Source organism: Salmo salar, chromosome 18 (genome assembly GCF_965601325.2).
Source record: "Salmo salar chromosome 18, fSalSal1, whole genome shotgun sequence".
Classification (NCBI taxonomy): domain Eukaryota; kingdom Metazoa; phylum Chordata; class Actinopteri; order Salmoniformes; family Salmonidae; genus Salmo; species Salmo salar.
Genome location: NC_138308.1, coordinates 13,215,035 through 13,237,454, shown reverse-complemented (window position 1 = coordinate 13,237,454; position 22,420 = coordinate 13,215,035). Strand labels below are relative to the sequence as shown.

Sequence of the window (22,420 nt, the reverse complement as noted above, 5' to 3'; positions counted from 1 at the left end):
CATGAGAGAGAAATGTACACGACGACGAAAGGGACACAGGCGGTTTGTGAAAGAATGCCTTATTTACTTTGAAGAACTAGTCAAATGTATTTTGGCAGACAGCTCTGCAGCATACTTAGGCAGGCCAGCGAAATAGGATGACTAAAGACAGGTCAGTATATAATATACACAGCTGAAATATTATATTTCATAGTCGTTTCCTATTTTCTTCTGTTGATGTCTACCCAGTGTGGACCTGACACAGACAATGGAATTTTTTCAATGTTTTGGCAATTGAATGTTCACTATTTTTGGCTTTGGAATTTCCATATAAAGCTCTTAACATTGTAATATAATTATTTCATAATAAAAATAGTAATAACCGAAAAACTTGATTATAAAAAAATTATAATTATCGAACCAAAACGGAACCGACCTCAAAAAGCACAAATTGCTCAGCACTACTGGCTAGGTTTCAGTAGAAGCTCTGTCGCTGAATGGGTAGGTAAGTGAGTGGGTGATTGCCATGAGACGGGTCACCCAGTTGCTGCTCTGAATCCAGGCTGAGGATCAGGCAGGCTAATCCCATTTGGGCCTGGCCTGGCTTGCCACTCTCCTGCCATGTGAGCCTCAGGATGGGTGCACCTATCCTCCTCAGGTCTTAAGCTCTGTTCACCCAAGAGTAGGTACAATTGCCGCTAACAACTGATACAAGGTCAGGTATATACTGTAGTTTTTAGGCCTACTAACAGTTAAGGTTAGGATTGGGGGGTAGGGTGAATTGATCTGGAAAATATGACCTTGAGTGCTTACTTATGCATTCTGGTGTTGTCTTACTCCCTTTTGTTTGTGTTCTAGAACATTCTAAAACACTCTACTTCAGGGCAGAAAGATGTATGTACAGTTGAAGTCGGAAGTTTACATGCACTTATGTTGGAATCATTAAAACTCGTTTTTCAACCACTCCACAAATTTCTTGTTAACAAACTATAGTTTTGGCAAGTCGGTTAGGACATCTACTTTGTGCATGACACAAGTCATTTTTCTAACAATTGGTTAAAGACAGATTATTTCACTCATAATTCACTGTATCGCAATTCCAGTGGGTCAGAAGTTTACATACACTAAGTTGACTGTGCCTTATAACAGCTTGGAAAATTCCAGAAAAGGATGTCATGGCTTTAGAAGCTTCTGATAGGCTCATTGACATAATTTGAGTCAATTGGAGATGTAGCTGTATTTCAAGGCCTACCTTCAAACTCAGTGCCTCTTTGCTTGACATCATGGGAAAATCAAAAGAAATCAGCCAAGACCTCAGAAAGAAAATTGCAGACCTCCACAAGTCTGGTTCATCCTTGGGACCAATTTCCAAACGCCTGAAGGTACCCTGTTCATCTGTACAAACAATCGTATGCAAGTATAAACACCATGGGACCACGCAGCCGTCATACCGCTCAGGAAGGAGACGCGTTCTGTCTCCTAGAGATGAACGTCCTTTGGTGCGAAAAGTGCAAATCAATCCCAGAACAACAGCAAAGGACCTTGTACCTGTTTCCTCCAGCATCTTCACAAAAGTATCTATATCCACAGTAAAACGAGTCCTATATCGAGATAACCTGAAAGGCCGCTCAGCAAGGAAGAAGCCACTGCTCCAAAACCGGCATAAAAAAAGCCAGACTATGGTTTGCAACTGCACATGGGGACAAGGATCTTACTTTTTGGAGAAATGTCCTTTGGTCTGATGAAACAAAAATAGAACTGTTTGGCCATAATGACCATCTTTATGTTTGGAGGAAAAAGGGGGAGGCTTGCAAGTCTAAGGACACCATCCCAACCGTGAAGCACGGGGGTGGGACCATCATGTTGTGGGTGTGCTTTGCTGCAGGAGGGACTGGTGAACTTCACGTAATTGTGTGAAGTGGATATATTTACGCAACATCTCAAGACATCAGTCAGGAAGTTAACGCTTGGTCGCAAATGGGTCTTCCAAATGGACAATGACCCCAAGCATACTTCCAAAGTTGTGGCAAAATGGCTTAAGGACAACAAAGTCAAGGTATTGGAGTGGCCATCACAAAGTCCTGACCGCAATCCTACAGAAAATTTGTGGGCAGAACTGAAAAAGCGTGTGTGAGCAAGGAGGCCTACAAACCTGACTCAGTTACACCAGCTCTGTTCGGAGGAATGAGCCAAAATTCACCCAACTTATTGTGGGAAGCTTGTGGAAGGCTACCCGACACGTTTGACCCAAGTTAAACAATTTAAAGGCAATGCAGGTGATGTAGAAGGTGGTCATTGTCATCTTCCAAATGTAAACCATCCAGAAGCTTCTCTGTCTGCTGCATATGACTGTGTACTTGTGTTGTCTTGCCTCACATATCGTCTCCCCTTCAGATGACGACCTCTGGGGGAGGGGGTTTCTGTGATTGTGGAGACACAGAGGCCTGGAAGAAGGGCCCTTACTGTCAGAAACATGAGCCCAACATCAGTGACTCTTGTCAGGAGGTGAGCAGCTCTCAGCCACTGCGACTGTATATCATGTCTCATTCACATCTAATAAAAGAACACAGTTCATTCACTGCTGTTACTACACATTATGTTTCAAGTTGTTACAGATTGCTAATGGCCACTTTAATCATTCTTTGAGGTTGGCACAACATTATTTGTGTATTTGCAGGATCCCCTTGCCCACCTGTCAACAGACATGATTGCCCGCTGCTATAATGTCTTCTCTATTGTGCTGAAATACGCCGTGGACATGCTCACCTGGGACAAGGAGGACGAGTTGCCCCCGGGCCTGGAGCCTCCGTACGTACACGCGTGCACACAGGAAGTCATTTGTGATCACATGTCACGTTCTTGCTGGTCGTCATGACAACAAAATGCTTTTCATCTCTAGCCAGTTGATATTCATGTCTGTTTGATTTGTCAGAGACCGAGGTGACACCTATTACTGCATGCTCTTCAATGACGAGGTCCACACCTACGAGCAAGTCATCTACACCCTCCAGAAGGCGGTCAACTGCACCCAGAAAGAAGCAGTCAGCTTCGCCACCACAGTAGACAGAGATGTGAGTGTGTTAATGACTAATGGCTTCATATTAGTGATGGGGGGGGAAAACATTTATAGTTACATATGGCAATCTTATATCTATATTTGACTCCAGGTATTAATTAGTTAAACATTATTTCACTACTGTAAGTAGTAGGGATGCACCGATATGAAATTTTTGTCCGATACCGATATTTTCCTTGCCAATTAAACAGATGCAGATACCGATAACCAATATTTAACATTTTAACGGCCTTTTAAGCATTCTAGTACAGTTAAATAGTTGAAACAAGGTGTCATTTGTTCAGTTAGGAACAGATTGTTTAATAACTTGTAATTGAGAAATGACATCCCGTGAATGTATTTTATTAGCACAACAGATATTCATGACACAAATAGTTTAGCTGCCCCGCATTACAAAGATGGTTAACCTGTCGGTGGCTCTTCTCACTATCCAATCTTGACTCTATGGAGAAACTTAAAAGTGCTTTGAAAGAGATATTGGTTGAAACTAAAATGCAGCTCATCATTTTAGCTTTAACTGCTTGAAAATATGACTGTCTCTAGGATGTCCTAAACTGCTATAAATGGCACAACTTCAGCTCTTTCAAATGTGCTCAGCTGACTTGACTAGTAAAATGAGAGCACATTTACAACACATCTCATCTTTCATTTAGGAAATAAAAAAAAAAGAACAAAAAGAACAAAACTGCTTTGTTTTAAATTAAATGAAAATCTTGACCTATACCAGCCATGAAAAAGCAACAGAAAAGCCATTGGGCTTAGTCCATTTTCTTCCAGTGACTATAGATGGCTGGGTTACAGTATGACTGCCCATTTACAATTTTAACATTTGGGGGAGGTTTTTCTTCACAAAGAGGACCAGCTCAGCTTTCACACGAAAGCTGTCTACAATGTGTGATGCTGCACTGAAAAGGTGCTCACTGTACGCACTAGTACAGGGAGCACCAAGATACTTGCAACACGTTGCTTGTTACTTCTCCAGTGTCCAAGTACATCTTCATTCCTGGTAATAGTAGGTTCTGTCAGTTATGCTAGTATCTGCAAATAATGGGAAAGGGGGTTAGTACATTAAATACAACATATTGCATTATTCTTGCATTCCAAAGGATCATTAGGCATAGGTCAACATTGGCAAATGTTGGCCGACGTAGCAACAGAAAATGAAAATACAACGCGTCTCTCTCTCGCAGAGACACAGACTGACCAAAAAGTGATTTTGTTGGAATTTACGTATGTCCCCATTACCAGTAAAACATAATCAAAACCTATTTCTTTCATTTACTTGCTGTGCTGTTTCATTGTTCAGTCGTTTCATTCTCAACCAGGATTTCATCATACATGTCAAGCTGTGAAGTTTCAGCTCTGTCTGTCCGTGGCCTCTTCTGTTGTGGGTCCTCTTCCTTGGTGCGCATTGTCACTGTGTCCGTTTCCATCTTGTCCAGCGGTGTCTAACATTTCACGTAAACACTGTCTTGTCTGCATCGAAGTAGCGGTCCTTGTACCTAGCATCGAGCATGGTGGCGACACCGTAAAGGGGCTCAGAGAGAATACCACCGAATCGCTTGTTCACAGCCTCTAGTATAGTTCTTTTGCAAGTTTTAACCCCACGGTCTGTGTCGGCAGTTTTGTGGAGCAGGTGTTTCAATGCTATGACAGAGGGTATCACGTCTGCTGCCGACGTAGTTGATGAGTTTATTTCTCGAATCAGTTGTTCGAATGGAGCTCGGAGTGTATTCATGTTTTCAATGAGAGTCCACTGGTTTGTACTGATTGTTGCAGGTAACTCATAGTCGGCTGCGTACACGCCAAGCGCTCGTATTTGTTCCAGCAGGCTCTCCATCATGTAAAAAGTACTGTTCCATCTGGTGGATAAGTCTTGCTTAAGCCTTTTCGTTTTCACTCCAAGCTGCTCCTGTATTGCTTGCAGCCAGCTGTATGCTAGCTGTGAGTGTTTAAAATGACCCACTATCTTCCTACCTGTTGCCACTGTCAGATATGCTGCATTGGTCCAAAACACCTTCGTTCACAGCCAGTTGCAGCATGTGTGCTATGCATGGCAAACTGGCGACTCCGCATTCTTCCAAAGCCTTTGTCATGTCATGTCATGTGCATTATCAGGTAGGACAGCGTGTACTTTGTTCCAACATGTTCTCAAATGCCATTGAAATGGCAGCAGCGGTATGAGAACCAGCACATTCTTGAGCATGCAATACGGCTTTCCTCAGTACGAAATCCTTGTCGACCCACTGTGCTGTCAGACTCCGCATTATCATGGGGCTGACATCGCTGGTCCAAATGTCAGTCGTGAAGCTAATAGCAGTGACGCCCATAGCAAGTAGATCATGGATGTACTCTTTCAAATGACTGCTGGACTTGAACTTGTTTAGTTGTTGGAAGTGTGCGCTTATTTTTTTGTTCTAAGTAGTTGCTGAACGTCTGGGGGTGATGCACTTTCAAATGAGTCATTAGGTTTGTGGTATTGAAGGATTTCACTTTCTCCCCTCGGGAAATAATAGCAGCACAAACGTTGCATATGGCCTTTTTTGTTATCTTCCTTTGACTCTCAAAATAGATCCACACAGCAGACATTGTGGGCTAGGTTAGGAATGCTGTGTTGCAAGTGTAGCGCTGTATTTTTTGTGGCGTCATTACGTCATCTACCTACGTTATATAGGTATGCCCGTCAGCTTTGACATTGGTTTTGCACATCGACGTTAAACTAGACATAGAGCCGTAGAAATGTTGGCATTTCTAGCTAATATCGTCCGATTCCGATATGCTTAATGATATATCGTGCATCCCTAGCAGGTAGGGCTAGCTAGCGCTAGTCGGCTAGCTATACATCCTCCAGAACGCCTGTATTGTTTTTCATCCTATAGCTTGTTTTCCATCTTCTTTTGAAATAGTGAGCCAACATGTTTTCAGAACTTTTTTATTTCCCTGATCAAAAACATCAGACCTACAGGGCTCCCAAGTGGCGCAGCGGGGTAAGGCACTGCATCTCAGTGCTAGAGGCATCACTACAGACACCCTGATTCGATTCCCGGTATCCAATCGCAATACATATAGAATTGTGAGAATCGCAGTACATATCGCATCGGCACCCAAGTATCGTGATAATATCATATCGTGAGGTCCCTGGCAATTCCCAGCCCTACTTCATATGTGTGTAATCATTCTATTGTATCTTCTGCTATACAGGGAAGGAAATCGGTGCGCTTTGGCGACTTCGCGTTCTGTGAGCAGGCCAAGTCAGTCATTGTGGTGAGTAGCCTGGTCTGGGGAGCTGGATGTATCTACATTGAAATTGTCATGAGATGACAGATGCTCACATCCCACCGCTGCCACCAATTAAACCATGTTAGTTTAGTCATTTTTCATGAGTGTATTACTCTGTGTGTGTGTGTGTGTGCGTGTGTAGAGGAACACGAGTCGTCAGTCTAAGCCCTTGAGGGTCCAGGTAATGCACTCCTCGGTGGTGGCTCACCAGTGCTTTGCTCTCAAAGCCCTCCATTGGCTGGGCCACGTCATAGGATACTCAGGTCAGTCTCCTTCCTCTCTCCAAGCTGCATGTGAAGTAAGTCTAACTGCCGTTGGATTGTACACTCCGTATCCTCTTGAAATATGAAGAACTTAACCCGCAATCTTTAAAAAAAAAAATCGCTTCATAAGTGGTTTATTGGAGGAAAAATACGTTTTGGTCACGTCAGTCTTCACTTTTGCTAAAGACACGCCACACATCCTTGTTTGCTTTGTTTTTGTATTCTTGTGTGGGTCTGCCCAAGGCCCATTGACAGCACTTGTGTATGCTCTGTGTGTGTAGACGCTCTGAGGAGGATCCTGTGTCAGGTGGGCCTGGAGAGAGGGCCAGAGGGAGAGAACTCCTCCCTGGTGGACACACTCATGCTCTGTGACTCCAAGATGTGGAAAGGTGAGGAGGAAATGCGTCCTTTTAGTTCTCCTGCCAGGGTTGGGGACAATTACATTTCAATTCAACTCAGTAATTGAAAAATCCTCATAGAAAATAAATGGAAAATGTCGATTTTACTTTGAGATTTGATTGAATTGGGATGGCATTGACTGCCCCCCCCCCCCATACCCTGTCTCCTGCAATGCACATAAAACATAAACAGCCCTTCCGTGAGTACTGTTGTTCTAAGTAATACCTGTTTTCCACTCCAGGGGCCAGGAATGTCTACCACCAGCTCTTTATGAGCAGCCTTCTCATGGACCTCAAATACAAGAAGTTATTTGCTATCCGGTTTGCAAAAGTAAGCTTCTTCTTTTCACCCTTGATTTGGAGGACCAGTATGGCCACCTACTGTAACACAGCTATGTGGAAAGTCACAGTGCATTCTGTATTAGGAGAAGAGCTGGAGGTGCTATTGTCAACCTGCGTTTCCAGCTGGCCCCCTTTTTAATAAGGAACTAATGTGTCAACGTCACATCAGCAGGGGCGAGGACTTAATCCTGATATACATACATTTGAAGTCGGAAGTTTACATACACCTTAGCCAAATACATTTAAACTCAGTTTTTCACAATTCCTGATATTTAATCCTAGTAAAATTCCCTGTCTTAGGTCAGTTAGGATTACTACTTTATTTTAAGAATGTGAAATGTCAGAATAATAGTAGAGAATGATTTAACCCTAACCCTTTCATCACATTCCCAGTGGGTCAGAAGTTTACATGCAGTCAATTAGTATTTGGTAGCATTGCCTTTAAATTGTTTAACTTGGGTCAAATGTTTCAGGTAGCCTTCCACAAGCTTCCCACAATAAGTTGGGTGAATTTTGGCCCATTCCTCCTGACAGAGCTGGTGTAACTGAGTCAGGTTTGTGGGCCTCCTTGGTCGCACACGCTTTTTCAGTTCTGCCCACAAATTTTCTATAGGATTGAAGTCAGGGCTTTGTGATGGCCACTCCAATACCTTGACTTTGTTGTCCTTAAGCCATTTTGCCACAGCTTTGGAAGTATGCTTGGGGTCATTGTCCATTTGGAAGACCCATTTGCGACCAAGCTTTAACTTCCTGACTGATGTCTTGAGATGTTGCTTCAATATATCCACAATTTCCCCCCCCCCCCCCTCATGATGCCATCTATTTTGTGAGGTGCACCAGTCCCTCCTGCAGCAAAGCACCCCCACAACATGATGCTGCCACCCCCGTGCTTCACGGTTGAGATGGTGTTCTTCGGCTTGCAAGCCTCCCCCTTTTTCCTCCAAACATAACGATGGTCATTATGGCCAAACAGTTCTATTTTTGTTTCATCAGACCAGAGGACATTTCTCCAAAAAGTACAATCTTTGTCCCCATGTGCAGTTGCAAACCGTAGTCTGATTCGCACTTTTCGCACCAAAGTACATTCATCTCTAGGAGACAGAACGCGTCTCCTTCCTGAGCGGTATGACAGCTGCGTGGTCCCATGGTGTTTATACTTGCGTACTATTGTTTGTACAGATGAACGTGGTGCCTTCAGGCGTTTGGAAATTGCTCCCAACCAGACTTGTGGAGGTATACCATTTTTTTTCTGAGGTCTTGGCTGATTTCTTTTGATTTTCCCATGAAGGTAGGCCTTGAAATACATCCACAGGTATACCTCCAATTGACTAAAATTATGTCAATTAGCCTATCAGAAGCTTCTAAAGCCATGACATCATTTTCTAGAATGTTCCAAGCTGTTTAAAGACACAGTCAACTTAGTGTATGTAAACTTCTGACCGACTGGAATTGTGATACAGTGAAATAATCTGTCCTTAAACAATTGTTGGAAAAATTACTTGTCATGCACAAAGTAGATGTCCTAACCGACTTGCCAAAACTATAGTTAGTTAACAATAAATTTGTGGAGTGGTTGAAAAACAAGTTAATGACTCCAACCTAAGTGTATGTAAACTTCCAACTTAAACTGTAAGTGCTTGCTCAATGTCTCAAATGTAAATGTATGGTGTAGCTATTGTAGAGCATTGGACACTGTCTTGAATTTAAATGTATGATATTACGGAAGACTGTATTGTATGAATGTGTTGGCACAAAGCCTGGATGGGGGCACTAACTACATCACATCCATTAACCTGTCCTCCTGGGTGGCTTTCCTCTCAGCCTGCTTGGCGTGCAACTCAGGCCCACACACTCCCGGTCCCTGTCTGACTCCAAAGTCTGCTCTGCTCTCACACACACACACACTCAGAGCCAAGGCTCTACAGGTCTCCTGAGCTGAACCTGAGACCATAGATATATGCGCTCACTAGGTCGCATGAGCTAAGACTCGAAAGCACGGATGTTGGATAAGATGGGCTGCTCAAAATCTTACGTGGAGGAGCATTTTAATCCAAACTTTGATTGGACACAATTGATCTGATGCTCTTCTGGGATTCTATATCTATGCTTTAGGAGACCTGAGTGGTCAAGGGCAGGAGGGCTTCAGAAGCATAACGGGGAGAAGGATGAAGTTGCCCATAGACACTGATCTGAGGTCAGTTTTGCTTTCCTCCTCCCAAATGGTTAAGTTTTCGATTTGGGGAGTATGCTGATCCTAGATCTGTGTCTAGGAGTTACTTCTCCCTGGAGCTTAGAAAGGAATTTTGGGGGGGGGGGGGTGAGGAGAGGAGAGGGAAAGGGGCCCACGCCCTTTGATCAGGAGGTGAATGTCCCCCTTGTCGTTTAGAATTACCGGCGCCTCCAGACAGATTTTATGGAGGATGATCACGAGCGTGTAGTGTCAGTGACCTCTCTGTCAGTTCAGCTCTTCACCGTCCCCACCATGGTGAGTAACCCCAACCCCACGCCTGATCACACACCTCCCAACACACACACCTTCTCTTCTTCTCTTGTCTTCCCCATGCCAACACCATTAGAATTATGAGCGCTTGCAGAGCGACTATGTGAAAGATGACCACGACAGGGAGTTCTCAGTCACTGACCTCTCCGTGCAAATGTTCACAGTGCCCTCCCTGGTGAGTACGGGCCGCAGGGTCGGGGTGAGATAGTACCATCCGAGATGGGAAGCATGCTGAAAACCTCAGGGATCTTAGACTTAGTATGGATGATGTCACATTGTCCATAGAGAGAAAGTATGGCCATCTAAGTCAGGGGTTCCCAAACTTTTTCACTCGGGGGGGGCCCTTCCAGCATTGGGGAACATCCCGCCGCCTCTGCGCACGCGCGCACACATGCCACGTCTATTTCTGTGGGCACAAACTGTTCACACCTCTCTTGTTGGTGGAGAGAATTTTGAAAGTTTAAAAGCTTATTTCCTGCAATTCTACACATTTTGTCATGGGTTGCATAGAAATGTTGCTGTTTTAAAGCAAATTTTCTTGCAATTCTATACATTTTGCAATGTCTAATGTGTATTCATGTGATATTTACAACAAAATCAATTGACTAAAAAAACATTAGCTAACATGAACTTGTTCATCTGGACATTTCTGACAAGTTATAAATAACTCTCTAAGGTATGCAACGACTAACATGACAAGAGGAACTGATGATGCACTACCCAATTTCTACATTGCACCTTGTGCATTCTGCTATTACAACCTTCAAGAGTACGTTTTTAAAGCCAGACTAGGGCTGTGGCAGTCATGACATTTTGTCAGGATATGAAGAAAATGTTCTCTATTTCACAAGAACAGAGTAGTCCTTATGTTAGGCCCTGATCTGGCTATGCCAAATGGCTGTGGGCTACACTAGTTAATTTAGCAGACAAGATTTGCTTGGAATTCTGTGGCATTTATTTTATGGTATGAAGAATACAATTGAACATAGCTGAATAAAATAGAAAGGATGTTTTCTCCAAACAATTTGAGCGAGCGCGCACATGCGGTTATTCTGTGTTGAGCGGTTAACAAAGAAATACCGTAATTTCCGGACTATAAGCCGCTACTTTTTTCCCACGCTTTGAACCTCGCGGCTTAAACAATGACGCGGCTAATATATGGATTTTTCCAGCTTTCAAAAAAAAAATAAACACATTCTGTGACGTGCTCAGTTTTTTTGGTGGCATGAAGCTTTCATTAGACCAATGAAATTGCCGAACGGGTTAAGGTCAAACAACTTTTTTGTTTACTGTTTAGATTAAATCGAGCGCGCTCAAACTTCTCATCATTCTCATTACGGTAGTCATTTTGTCACCCTCATCATGGCAAAGACACGGAGAAATGCATATGATGCAGCTTTCAAGTTGAAGGCGATTGATCTGGCTGTTGGAAAAGGAAATAGAGCTGCTGCACGGGAGCTTGGTCTGGAGCAATGACTTTCTTGGTAGGCTACTGTTTACTGCAAATGTTTTATTACAAGCCGTGTTTCGTTAAAGCCTATTTATTTTTGTTACAAGCCGTGTTTTGTTAAAGCCTATTTTATTTTTGTTACAAGCCGTGTTTTGTTAAAGCCTATTTTATTTTTGTTACAAGCCGTGTTTCGTTAAAGCCTGTGTAAAGTTAATTTGTTTCAATGTACCGGTAGGCACCTGCGGCTTATAGACATGTGCGGCTTATTTATGTTCAAAATAATATATTTTTTTAAATTCAGTGGGTGCAGCTTATATTCAGGTGGGCTTAATAGTCCGGAAATTACGGTAGGTACTCTTATATACTTAATTAAAAATGATTTATGCAACGTTAGTTGTGATACAAACGTTGGGCTATGTTTAGATTTTTTTTTATATACATTCTAAGGCTGCATGATGCAACTCTAAAGATGATTTGGAAAAAAGTGGCATGAAAAGCCGCATGAAACGTATCGAATTCCGAGGCGCATATTGAAGATGTTAGAAGAACTACTTTTCATCAACCAACCAGATGATTAGGCCTAATGAACAGCAAAAGCACTAGCCTATGTCAGTCTACTATCCCCCGTAGTACAAATGTTTACCTATTCTATTGATCAACTTGTCCTTCTGTGCAAGAAATAAATATTCCAAACATACTCTGGGACAGTTGTGGGATGTGATAGATCCCAAATTAATACAACCACGAGCATCAAAAAAATGTTTAAAAGCAAAAAGACTGATGTAACAGATCAGAATGTTTAGCTTGAAATTTTGATAAACTATCAGGCTATTTCTTCACGTTATGAGAGCATCAATGCGCACACGGTAGTAGGTTATAAGCGTGAATGTTCCAAAATACAATCAATTAGTGGGAAACCGCTGTTCTCAAAAGTGACTACAAATGTGATTATGCATGTAATGCTTTATTATAAAGGTGCATTGTTATGGTGAAAATTATCTTCCCCAAACTTGAAACTCACACGCTGCTTATGTATGCCAGTTAAGCTCTACACCGTTTGTAAAGCGGATTAATGTGCTTAATTTTAAGAAGTTATTTGCCCACTTTAGTTGTTACAAAACTTATCAAAACATATAGGCCTATGGTCTAGGCTACATGGGGTGTGGGACTGATTTGAAAAAGTCGACAAAGGCATGCTCTGTTTCTTGCCTTACTGCACACAAGCTGGTCATCATTCACAAGTGTTAATATATCATTCATAAGTGATAGGCTAATATTGTCACCAGTCAAACTATTCCTAATTTAATGTTGTCTTTACATATACTAAATAATATATGTGTGAAATTAGTTTTGATTTTGAACGGACCATGATCATGCACCTGTCTCGGAACAGGGGGCATGGGGAAATAAAAAAAGATGCACTTAAATAGGACTCTTTTCCCATGGTTCATTTTCATGCCAGCCAGGTAGGCGATGCTCCTTTTGTAAACGAAGCAGTGTGCTTAATATTAGGAAAGTTGAGAAATAAATATAGTAGGCCTGGTCTTTAGAAAGCTGATGGAATCCTCCTCTTTTTAAGAGGCCATCAACTGTTTTCTCATGCAATTGCATAGCCTATAGAAATGTGGCGCAACATGAGCAGCATCAGATCTTGGAGTAGCCTATTCTTGACTAAAAGGCCACATGGAATTTGACTGTGGTCATGACTCGTGAACGCCTGTGGTGGTAATACGGTCATCGTAACAGCCCTAAACCGGACTGAGTTCCCCGCCGACCCCACAGTTTGGGAACCACTGATCTAAATCATGAGTGTCATCTTAGTTATGTTCCGAATAGCTCCATTCTCAACATTGATTCCTTAAAGGGTGTGGCATGCTATACTGATGTTAGATATTTTTTTTTTTTTAACGACATTATACAGTCAGCATCCCATTTCATGTCGTAATAACTATACCCATGTGTTATAGAAATGAAAATGTTAAAGAATCGTATGCTATTCCAATTGTATGCTGTAGTTTAAAGTAACTGTCCGGTGTTTCCAGATTTCTCTGACCTTTAATTAATACAAATATGAGTGTACATGGTTTTCCTTCTAGAAAATGGTAATGAAGTATGTTAAAAAGCAGCATTTCTGTGTTGGATTGTTCTGGGCGTATACCGGTCATTCAAAATATTCACCTGAGTAGACTGCTGATTGGCTAGCTCCTCCTCCTCAGGAAGATGGCATCCTCCTCTGAGGAAATGGCAAGCATTTTTTAAAAGGTCTGTTTTGAGATAGAATGTATCCTTTGGCCACATAGGAGTGAGTATAGGATGAGTCAACAACATTATTTGGGTATGAGTTAACAGAATATGAACTTTTTAAAAAGTGCACTTTCCACTGGACAGTTACTTTAAGGCTATAGTATATTGTCAAATTGTTTTACATAGATTTGCTTAGATTTTGTGTAATAAGGATTTGACTCCAGAATGACTCCTGCTACTTGAGGCCCCCTGAACCTCTTCCTTCCCCGGCCCAGGCGCGCATGCTGATAACAGAGGAGAACCTGATGACCACCATCATCAGGACCTTTGTGGACCACCTGCGCCATCGTGACCTGCAGGGCCGCTTCCAGTTTGAGCGCTACACCGCCCAGCAGGCCTTCAAGTTCCGCCGCGTACAGAGCCTCATTGGAGACCTCAAGTAAGATGCATGTGTGCACGCGCGCACACACACACACACACACACCCTGGGCAATATAACAGTGTGTGTAGATTAGTTGTGTGATACAAAGCCAGCATACTGACCACTGTGGAGTGTGTGTTTCTGAATGGGTTGTAAACAATGTTGTTGCTGTGGGTGCGCAGATACGTCCTCATCAGTCGGCCCACGGAGTGGAGTGACCAACTCAGGGAGAAGTTCCTGGAGGGACTCGACACCTTCCTGGAGCTGTTCAAGTGCATGCAGGTAAGGACAGGTCGCCTTATAGTGGTGGTCGGAGACATAGGGAGTTACAACCCTTCTGGGCATGATTGAGACTGCGCAGGTCTATGGAACAGAACAAATAAGATGGTTAGTAGCCTAGCTAGCCTGCAGGAAAACGTACTTTCACCCGCACAGTTCCTTCACACCAGAGCAGATGGAGGAAATTAGAGTAATTAGATCCATCCCACGTCTCTAGTTAATTTGGGGTAGTGTTGAGCAGCATCTGTGCTTTCTGTCTTTCCCACCTCAGGGCATGGACCCTGTGGTGAGGCAGGTGGGCCAGCACATAGAGATGGAGCCTGAGTGGGAGGCAGCCTTCACCTTGCAGATGAAGCTCACACATATCATCTCCATGATGCAGGAGTGGTGCGCTACCGAGGAGTGCTGGACGTCGCACGGTGGGACGCTCATAGCACGGGCACGCCTCGCTTTCTCTCACATTCTCAAACGCTCGCTCACTCACAAGCACGCAGCCGCCTTCTCTCACCTGTGTTCCTATTGTTTCTTCCCCTGTGTGTGTGTGTGTGTGTGTGTGTGTGTGTGTGTGTGTGTGGGGGGGGGGGGGGACAGGAACGTGTGCTGATTGAAGCCTATAAGAAGTGCCTAACAGCCCTTACACACTGCCACAGTGGCTTCACCGATGGAGAGCAGCCAATCACACTGAGCATGTGTGGACATTCTGTGGACACCATCCGTTACTGCGTGTCTCAGGAGAAAGTCAGCATCCACCTGCCTGTTTCCCGCTTACTTGCAGGTAGGACACACACACACACACACACCCCACACACACACACAGCTGAATGACAGACCACTAATGCTTTGATGTTGATGGAGAAGAGTCAGCACATTGTTAACATGGTCACTGCGGGTTTTCTGTTTAGGTCTCCACGTTCTCCTCAGTAAGATGGAGGTGGCCTACAGATTCCCTGAGCAGCTTCCACTGGTAAGCATGCAGGAGTGTCCCTGTGTACGGTTGGAACAGGTTCAGCTTGCCTTTTACTAAATGTGTGTGTGTGTGTCTTCTAATGAGTCTCTCGTATGGTCCACAGAGTGAGCTGAGCCCCCCCATGCTGATAGAACACCCCCTTCGCTGCCTGGTCCTCTGTGCCCAAGTGCACGCTGGGATGTGGAGGAGAAATGGCTTCTCATTGGTGAATCAGGTAAAATCGCCCCGTCCGTCACTGTATTACCTTTCTTCCCCTGCGCTGTGTATCAGAACTCACACGCTGTGTGTGTTGCTGTTCTCGTGGTGTTTATAATGAAGAGAGCTCATAGTGTACTCTGGTTGCAGATCTACTACTACCACAATGTCAAGTGCAGGGTGGAGATGTTTGACAAGGACCTCATCATGCTGCAGGTCGGTTTGTTTCAGCTAACAACCTAATGACGCTTAACGGTCAACAACGTGTTACAGGCTTGAACAAGTGTGTGTGTGTGTGGGGGGGCGTCTATGTTTGTGTTTACTGCAGGCCGGAGCTTCCATGATGGATCCCAACCACTTCCTGATGATAGTCCTGAGCCGCTTCGAGCTCTACCACATCTTCAGCTCCGCCGACTGCAGGAAGAGATACAACAGGGAGAACACCAACAAGGTCTGCTCTCTCAATCACAATGACAACTTCCTTTTGGCTTTTTTTACTCCGTTTGCACTCAGTTTAGGTGTGTGGCGGTGGTGTGTGTCCATCTCTGACTGACCTGACTCCCTGCGTCTCTGTTAGGACGTGGTCCAGCAGAACAACACTCTGATAGAGGAGATGCTGCATCTCATCATGATGGTTGTGGGTGAGTGCCCCACAGTCCTACCGCTCACTAGGACTTGTTGCCTGGGGGGGGTATGTTTCATCATGCGTTGTTTGTGTACTCGGAGCCTCTGTTTGACGCGTTTGTTGTCTCAGGTGAGCGTTTTGAGGCTGGCGTCGGCCAGGTGGAAGGCTGTGACGAGATCAAGAGGGAGATCATTCACCAGCTGTGTATCAGACCCATGGCCCATAGCGAGCTGGTCAAGGCCCTGCCTGAGAACGTAAGGCTTTGCTCCGCTTTCTGCCCCTTTCTCTCTCTTCCGTCTTTACGTCTCCTTCTCTCTTGCTGTCTTTTTCTCTATCTGTTAGCAAGGGTTCACGTTCTCCATCACTGTGACGTATGAGATTTGGGGGGGGGGGGGGGGGGGGGGGTATTATTTTGGGTTAAAAACACTCCAGGCCAGACTTGAATGTCTAAAACTAGGCAAAAACACTGGAATGTCTAAAACTAGGCAAAAACACTGGAATGTCTAAAACAATAGAAAGTATGTAGAAACTGCCCTTTTTCTGGACCGCAAATGATTCTGACAAACCGATCGGTCATAGACAATCTGAGATCGACTTAAGTTTGTCATGGGATTTTTTTTGTTTGTTGCTTTAACCCCTGTGTTATTTTGTCTATCTGTTTCTCTCCTTTCCTTCTTGCTCGCTCTTACTATATTTCTCACTCTCTCTCTCCCCTTCTCTCGCTCTCCCTCACTCCCTTTTTCACCACACATAAGTTCAGGCTGACTGCCCGACTGCAGTTTTCCCTTGGAATATCTCATAACGAGTCATAGCCAACGATATTTAACTAGTGACATAAGCTGTCGTGGCATCTGCTTTGATTGCTCCCATTTCTCATGATCTACACAACAGCTGGAGCTTTGGCTGAGACGTTTTCACTGCAAGTGGAATAATAGTGTATCTCTTTGACTACCCTGACACCTAGTGGTGAACCTATGCAGTGCAGAAGAGGTGCAAATGCTAGTCTAACTAAAATTGTGCGTAATTTGGTCATATGTTTACGTAGTCTGTCCACAAGAGATTAAGTAGCCTTGCACAAACTTTGGCTTGTGTTAGCTGGAACGCAGGTCAGCCTATCCTGTTTCTGTAGCGCGAGTCAGCTTGATGTATAAGTGTAGCCTTTACCGTGAAATGCTTATTTACAAGTCCTTAACCAACAGTGCAGTTCAAGAAGTGTTAAGAAAATATTTACCAAATAAACTAAAGTAAAACAAAATATATGTAATAATTTGTACATGTAGGTAGGGGTGAAGTGACTATGTATAGATAATAAACAGCGAGTAGCAGCAGTGCACAAAACAAATGGAGGGGGGGGGGTCAATGTAATAGTCCGGTGGCCATTTGATTAATTGTTCAGCAGTCTTATGGTTTGGGGTAGAAACTGTTAAGGAGCCTTTTTGGTCCTAGACTTGGCGCGCTGATACCGCTTGCCGTGAGGGCACCCGAGTAGACTGCTGATTGGCTAGCTGCTCCTCCTCCTTTCCTCTGACACCGCCTATTATTATATAGGTCCTGGATGGCAGGAAGCTTGGCCCCAGTGATGCACTGGGCCGTACGCACTACCCTCTGTAGCACCTTACGTTCAGATGCCGAGCGGTTGTCATACCAGGCGGTGATGCAACCAGTCAGGATGCTCTCGATGGTGCAGCTGTAGAACCTTTTGAGGATCTGAGGACCCATGCCAAATCTTTTCAGTCTCCTGAGGGGGAATAGGTTTTGTCGTGCCATTTTAATGACTGTCTTGCTGTGTTTGGAGAGAGGTTGAACTGTTCTCCCTTCCTTAGGAGAACAAGGAGACTGGTATGGAGAGAGTGATCGACTGTGTTGCTTCGTTTAAGTAAGTCGCTTTCTCTAGTTGTTTCTTACACGAAGTTTAAACTGACCACCCAGATTGTTAATGTGAAAGAGTTTGTTCCCGATGACTTGGCTGAATAAAGATCAGACAATTAGATATGTATGATGCGCCCATTGGGTCTAGTTGTGTGAGATGTTGGTCACTCATGTCCTTTTTGCCCACAGGAAGCCTGGCGTGACAGGCAGAGGGCTGTATGAGCTCAGGCCAGAGTGTGCCAAGCAGTTCAACCTCTACTTCCACCACTACTCCCGAGCTGACCAGTCCAAGGCAGAGGAAGCCCAGAGAAAGCTGAAGCGACAGAATGGAGAGGACATGGGTAAAGAGTCTCAAAGAGAAACCCTCGCCTTTTATATACATGAAGCACATCCTTTAAATGGAATTGATTATGTAATTATTGTGGTGATTGGTTGTGGTCTTTCAGCTGTCTATCAAGTAATCCGTTTGTTGTAGCCCTGCCTCCTCCGATGCTGCCCCCGTTCTCCCCGCTGTTTGCCAGCCTGGTGAACATTCTGCAGTGTGATGTGCTGCTGGGGATGCTGGGAGCCGTGCTGCAGTGGGCCGTGGAGCCCAGCGGAGGGCACTGGTCAGAGTCCATGCTGCAGAGGGTGAGTGTCGTACTATACTTATTTGTAGGCACTTTAGAGGCCTTTCTGTCCATAACCGCGTGTGCCTCTCTCTCTCTAGGTGCTCCACCTAATAGGCATGGGTCTGCTGGAGGAACAGCAGCAGTTGGAGAACAGCAGTGAAGACCACGACGTCTCTTTCAACTTCACCCTCAAAATCTCCCGTGAGTCAGTCCCTTTTTAGCCTGGGTACCAGTCTGAGTTATCATTCCTTAGCCTGAAATCCAGGACCTGTTTTGCCAACTCTCTCTCACACTGAAACTGTAAAGCTGAGAGAGGAGAGCTGAAAAATAGTTATCTTAGTAATGTTGCTCAAAATAATCTGGGTCATTCAAACTGTCAAACGTGACACTGTGCAGGCATTCATTTTTTTTGGGGGGGGGGCAACATTAGTTTGATTTCCATCACTTTTTAACTAGTGTATTTAACTGCCGTGTGTGTGTGTGTGTGTGTGTGTGTGTGTGTGTGTGTGTGTGTGTGTGTGTGTGTGTGTGTGTGTGTGTGTGTGTGTGTGTGTGTGTGTGTGTGTGTGTGTGTGTGTGTGTGTGTGTGTGTGTGTGTGTGTGGTGTGTGTGTGTGTCCTAGGTCCAGGGGAAGCCCCCAGTAACACAGCCAGTATCCTGGCCCTCTTGGAGAACCTACAGAACGCCCCTCACCTGGAGGTCCACAAGGACATGATCCGCTGGATCCTCAAGGTGGGTCAACATTATTACAACCTCCCCTACCAATGCAACTCTCATAGAAGACACCTTACCCAAGTGTTTCAGTTGGTACACTGCAATATTGTACATGCCATGGCCACCAGGAGGCAGCATAGGACAGCTTGCAACTAGTGGTCCTCGAGACAAATGCATATCCAAAATGACTTCTGTCAGACAAAATAGGAAGATATATTTTGGTGTTTATATTGATGTCTCACTTTTTGACGAGGTAATGGTATTGTGTCACTGTGCAGACGGTGGCCAGCATTAAGACGATGCGGGAGCTTACTGCCTCCACCTATACAGTGACCGCCAGCGGGAGCCACGGTCAGGAAGAGGTGGGTCGAGCACATCTAAGAGGAGATGCACCTAGGTGGCATTTTTATTTTGTTTCTCGTGAATTTTATAGACAAATGTATGCCGTCTGTGTCTTCCCTTCCTGCAGATGGTGTGTGACAAGGACAAGGCGGAGAGGAAGAGGAAGGCGGAGATGGCTCGCCTGCGCAGGGAGAAGATCATGGCCCAGATGTCAGAGATGCAGAGACACTTTATCAACGAGAACAAGGAGCTGTTCCAGCAAAGTCTAGAGGAGCTGGATGCCTCCACCTCTACCTCACTGGAGCACAGGTACTGACAATGCGTGCACACACACACACACACACACACACACAAACCCACTTGTATTTCACCACCCAATCCCCACCCTAGACTCAATCAAGCTCTATAAGCTGTCTCTCACCTGCCCCCCCCCCCCCCTGCAGCCCCACTTCATCAGACGCAGCCCTGGTGTGTGTGGGTCCCAGGAGGTCTCGTCCCAGGGAGAAGAGGCAGGTGGTGACGTGTATCCTGTGCCAGGAGGAGCAGGAGATCAGGGCTGACAGCAAGGCCATGGTGCTGGCTGCCTTCGTCCAGCGCTCCACCGTCATGTCCAAGAACCGCAAGAGACCGCCGCACGACCCCGGTGAGAGAGAGACTGGCGGGCACAAAGATGGGTAGAATTTGCCCTTAGGTACAGATCTAGGATCAGCTTACCTTCCCTCAAATCCTAATCTATAGTATTGAGGGGATGTTAAATTGACCTTAGATCAGTGTCAAGAGGCAACTTCATCCTACCCCCTAGATCACAGATTGGAGGATGTGTATAGTCTTTGTTTTGTCTGTGAATGATATACTAGCATTGCTTGACTTACCTGCTTGTGTTTTCCAGAGAATTACGACCCTCTCTTCATGCACCCTGACCTGTCGTTTGGCACACACACAGGCAGCTGTGGCCACATCATGCACTCTCACTGTTGGCAGAGGTGAGACAGACTCAGGGTTCTACAACACACTAGGCCTATCTTGAGGATTCAGTGGGCCTGTGGAGTTGACTGTTGGTTGGGTTTAAAACTCAATAGTTGTCTTCTCCTGTGTGTGTGTGTGTGTGTGTGTGGGGGGGCAGGTATTTTGAGGCGGTGCAGGCCAAGGAGCAGCGGCGTCAGCAGCGACTGCGCGTCCACACCAGCTACGATGTGGGGAACGGGGAGTTCCTGTGTCCGCTATGCGAGTGCCTCAGTAACACCGTCATTCCGCTGCTCCCCGGCCCCAAGGGCTCCAACAGGTCCCCAATCACACTATATCATAATAATATATGCCTTTTAACAGTCGCTTTCACCCAAAGCGACTTAGTCATGCTGCATACATTTAACTTCCGGGTGACCCCGGGAATCTAACCCACGATCCTAGCGTTGCAAGCGCCAACTCAGCTACAGAGGACACGCGCGCGTTAATTTGGTGTGCCTCTCTCATAGTCTCATTTGGTTTCCTTTATCTGCGCTCATCTGAAAATGATGGATAAGTGAATGCAGATAGTGAATTCTCAATGGGAATTTGCTTTCACCCGTCCAGTTCCTTCAGATCGGTGCAGATGAAGGGGACGAGAGGAATCCGCTTAACACTACTGGGATGTAGGAAACCACACTTGACTGGCACAGGGTCACAGTGACCACACACTGATTAGTGGTTGTCACGAGATGAAACCCACTCTGGTCCCTCGCCTCTCATTCACCTCTAACCAGTCCACCCCCCCACCCCCCCGTTACACCAGTGTAATTCCCTTCAAGAGTTCTGACGTCAACAGTACCACTCCTCTCACGCGAAGTCAAGGCTCACTCGGCACTAACGCTCAGTCGCCACCTCCACAACTACACAGAGGTCATTCAGACCGTTTACACGTTCACATAGAGAACGCTGAGAAAAGGTTTCAAGAGAAAAGACCATGCTAGCAAATGGATGTGTTTGTTCTTTTTATACAATTCAGGTCATATTTTATTTAACAATGTTCTGAATGACTTACCTGGTTAAATAAATAAATATTCTTCAAAGAATGGTTCTGATGCATGTACAAAACATTAGGAACACCTGCTCTTTCCATGACATAGACTGACCAGGTGAATCCAGGTGAAAGCTATGATACCTTATTGATGTCACTTGTTAAAATCAACTTCAAATCAGTGTAGATGAAGGAGAGGAAACAGGTTAAAGAAGGATTTTTAAGCCTTGAGACAGTTGAGACATGGATTGTGTGTGTGCGAGCTGTTTTTAGAGGGTGAATGGGCAAGACAAAAGATTGAAGTGCCTTTGAACGGGGTATGGTAGTAGGTGCCAGGCGCTCTAGTTTGTGTCAAGAACTGCAACACTGCTGGGTTTTTCACGCTCAACAGTTTCCTGTGTGTTTGAATGGTCCACCACCCAAAGGACATCCAGCCAACTTGACACGACTGTTGGAAGCATTGGAGTCAACATGGGCCAGCATCCCTGTGGAACGCTTTTGACACATTGTAGAGTCCATGCCCCCGACGAATTGAGGCTGTTCTGAGGGCAAAGGGGGGTGCAATGCAATATTAAGGTGTTCCTAGTGTTTAGTAAACTCGGTGTATACCAACAGCCTTGTTATTAGCATGTCAAATGAAAAAGCAATGGCCAGCCCATATTTGTATGCTTCTCCAGAAGTGTGACAATGAGTAGGTCAGTCCACTGACCAGTCGCCTTCTCTTTCCTCTCTCCAGTTGTGAGCAGCCTGGTCTGGGTCAGTGGCTAAAGATCAGTGGTCAGCAGATCCAGGCTATGCACTCTGCCCACAGGAAACTCCAGCCCGTCAGTGAGTTCCTTCCCGCGTAGATCATTCTCATCATAGCACAACACA

At 45.0% G+C, this 22,420-nt stretch overlaps 1 protein-coding gene across 1 annotated transcript in view; it reads left to right on the top strand.

Annotated features, from left to right (window-relative positions):
• Positions 1–22,420, top strand: part of ubr2 (ubiquitin protein ligase E3 component n-recognin 2) — a 43,228-nt gene that overhangs the window by 4,474 nt on the left and 16,334 nt on the right. The window contains exons 4-32 of the mRNA XM_082964719.1: positions 2,374–2,484; positions 2,657–2,787; positions 2,912–3,050; positions 6,257–6,319; positions 6,477–6,597; positions 6,879–6,986; positions 7,238–7,326; positions 9,914–10,012; positions 13,807–13,970; positions 14,135–14,234; positions 14,503–14,629; positions 14,821–15,006; positions 15,134–15,195; positions 15,302–15,412; positions 15,544–15,609; positions 15,722–15,844; positions 15,971–16,034; positions 16,148–16,272; positions 17,842–17,894; positions 18,077–18,228; positions 18,363–18,517; positions 18,597–18,699; positions 19,121–19,230; positions 19,491–19,574; positions 19,682–19,863; positions 19,998–20,197; positions 20,444–20,537; positions 20,678–20,836; positions 22,284–22,375. Coding sequence (XP_082820845.1) covers positions 2,374–2,484; positions 2,657–2,787; positions 2,912–3,050; positions 6,257–6,319; positions 6,477–6,597; positions 6,879–6,986; positions 7,238–7,326; positions 9,914–10,012; positions 13,807–13,970; positions 14,135–14,234; positions 14,503–14,629; positions 14,821–15,006; positions 15,134–15,195; positions 15,302–15,412; positions 15,544–15,609; positions 15,722–15,844; positions 15,971–16,034; positions 16,148–16,272; positions 17,842–17,894; positions 18,077–18,228; positions 18,363–18,517; positions 18,597–18,699; positions 19,121–19,230; positions 19,491–19,574; positions 19,682–19,863; positions 19,998–20,197; positions 20,444–20,537; positions 20,678–20,836; positions 22,284–22,375 — 3,373 coding nt within the window. The remainder of the gene's footprint in view (positions 1–2,373; positions 2,485–2,656; positions 2,788–2,911; positions 3,051–6,256; positions 6,320–6,476; positions 6,598–6,878; positions 6,987–7,237; positions 7,327–9,913; positions 10,013–13,806; positions 13,971–14,134; positions 14,235–14,502; positions 14,630–14,820; positions 15,007–15,133; positions 15,196–15,301; positions 15,413–15,543; positions 15,610–15,721; positions 15,845–15,970; positions 16,035–16,147; positions 16,273–17,841; positions 17,895–18,076; positions 18,229–18,362; positions 18,518–18,596; positions 18,700–19,120; positions 19,231–19,490; positions 19,575–19,681; positions 19,864–19,997; positions 20,198–20,443; positions 20,538–20,677; positions 20,837–22,283; positions 22,376–22,420) is intronic.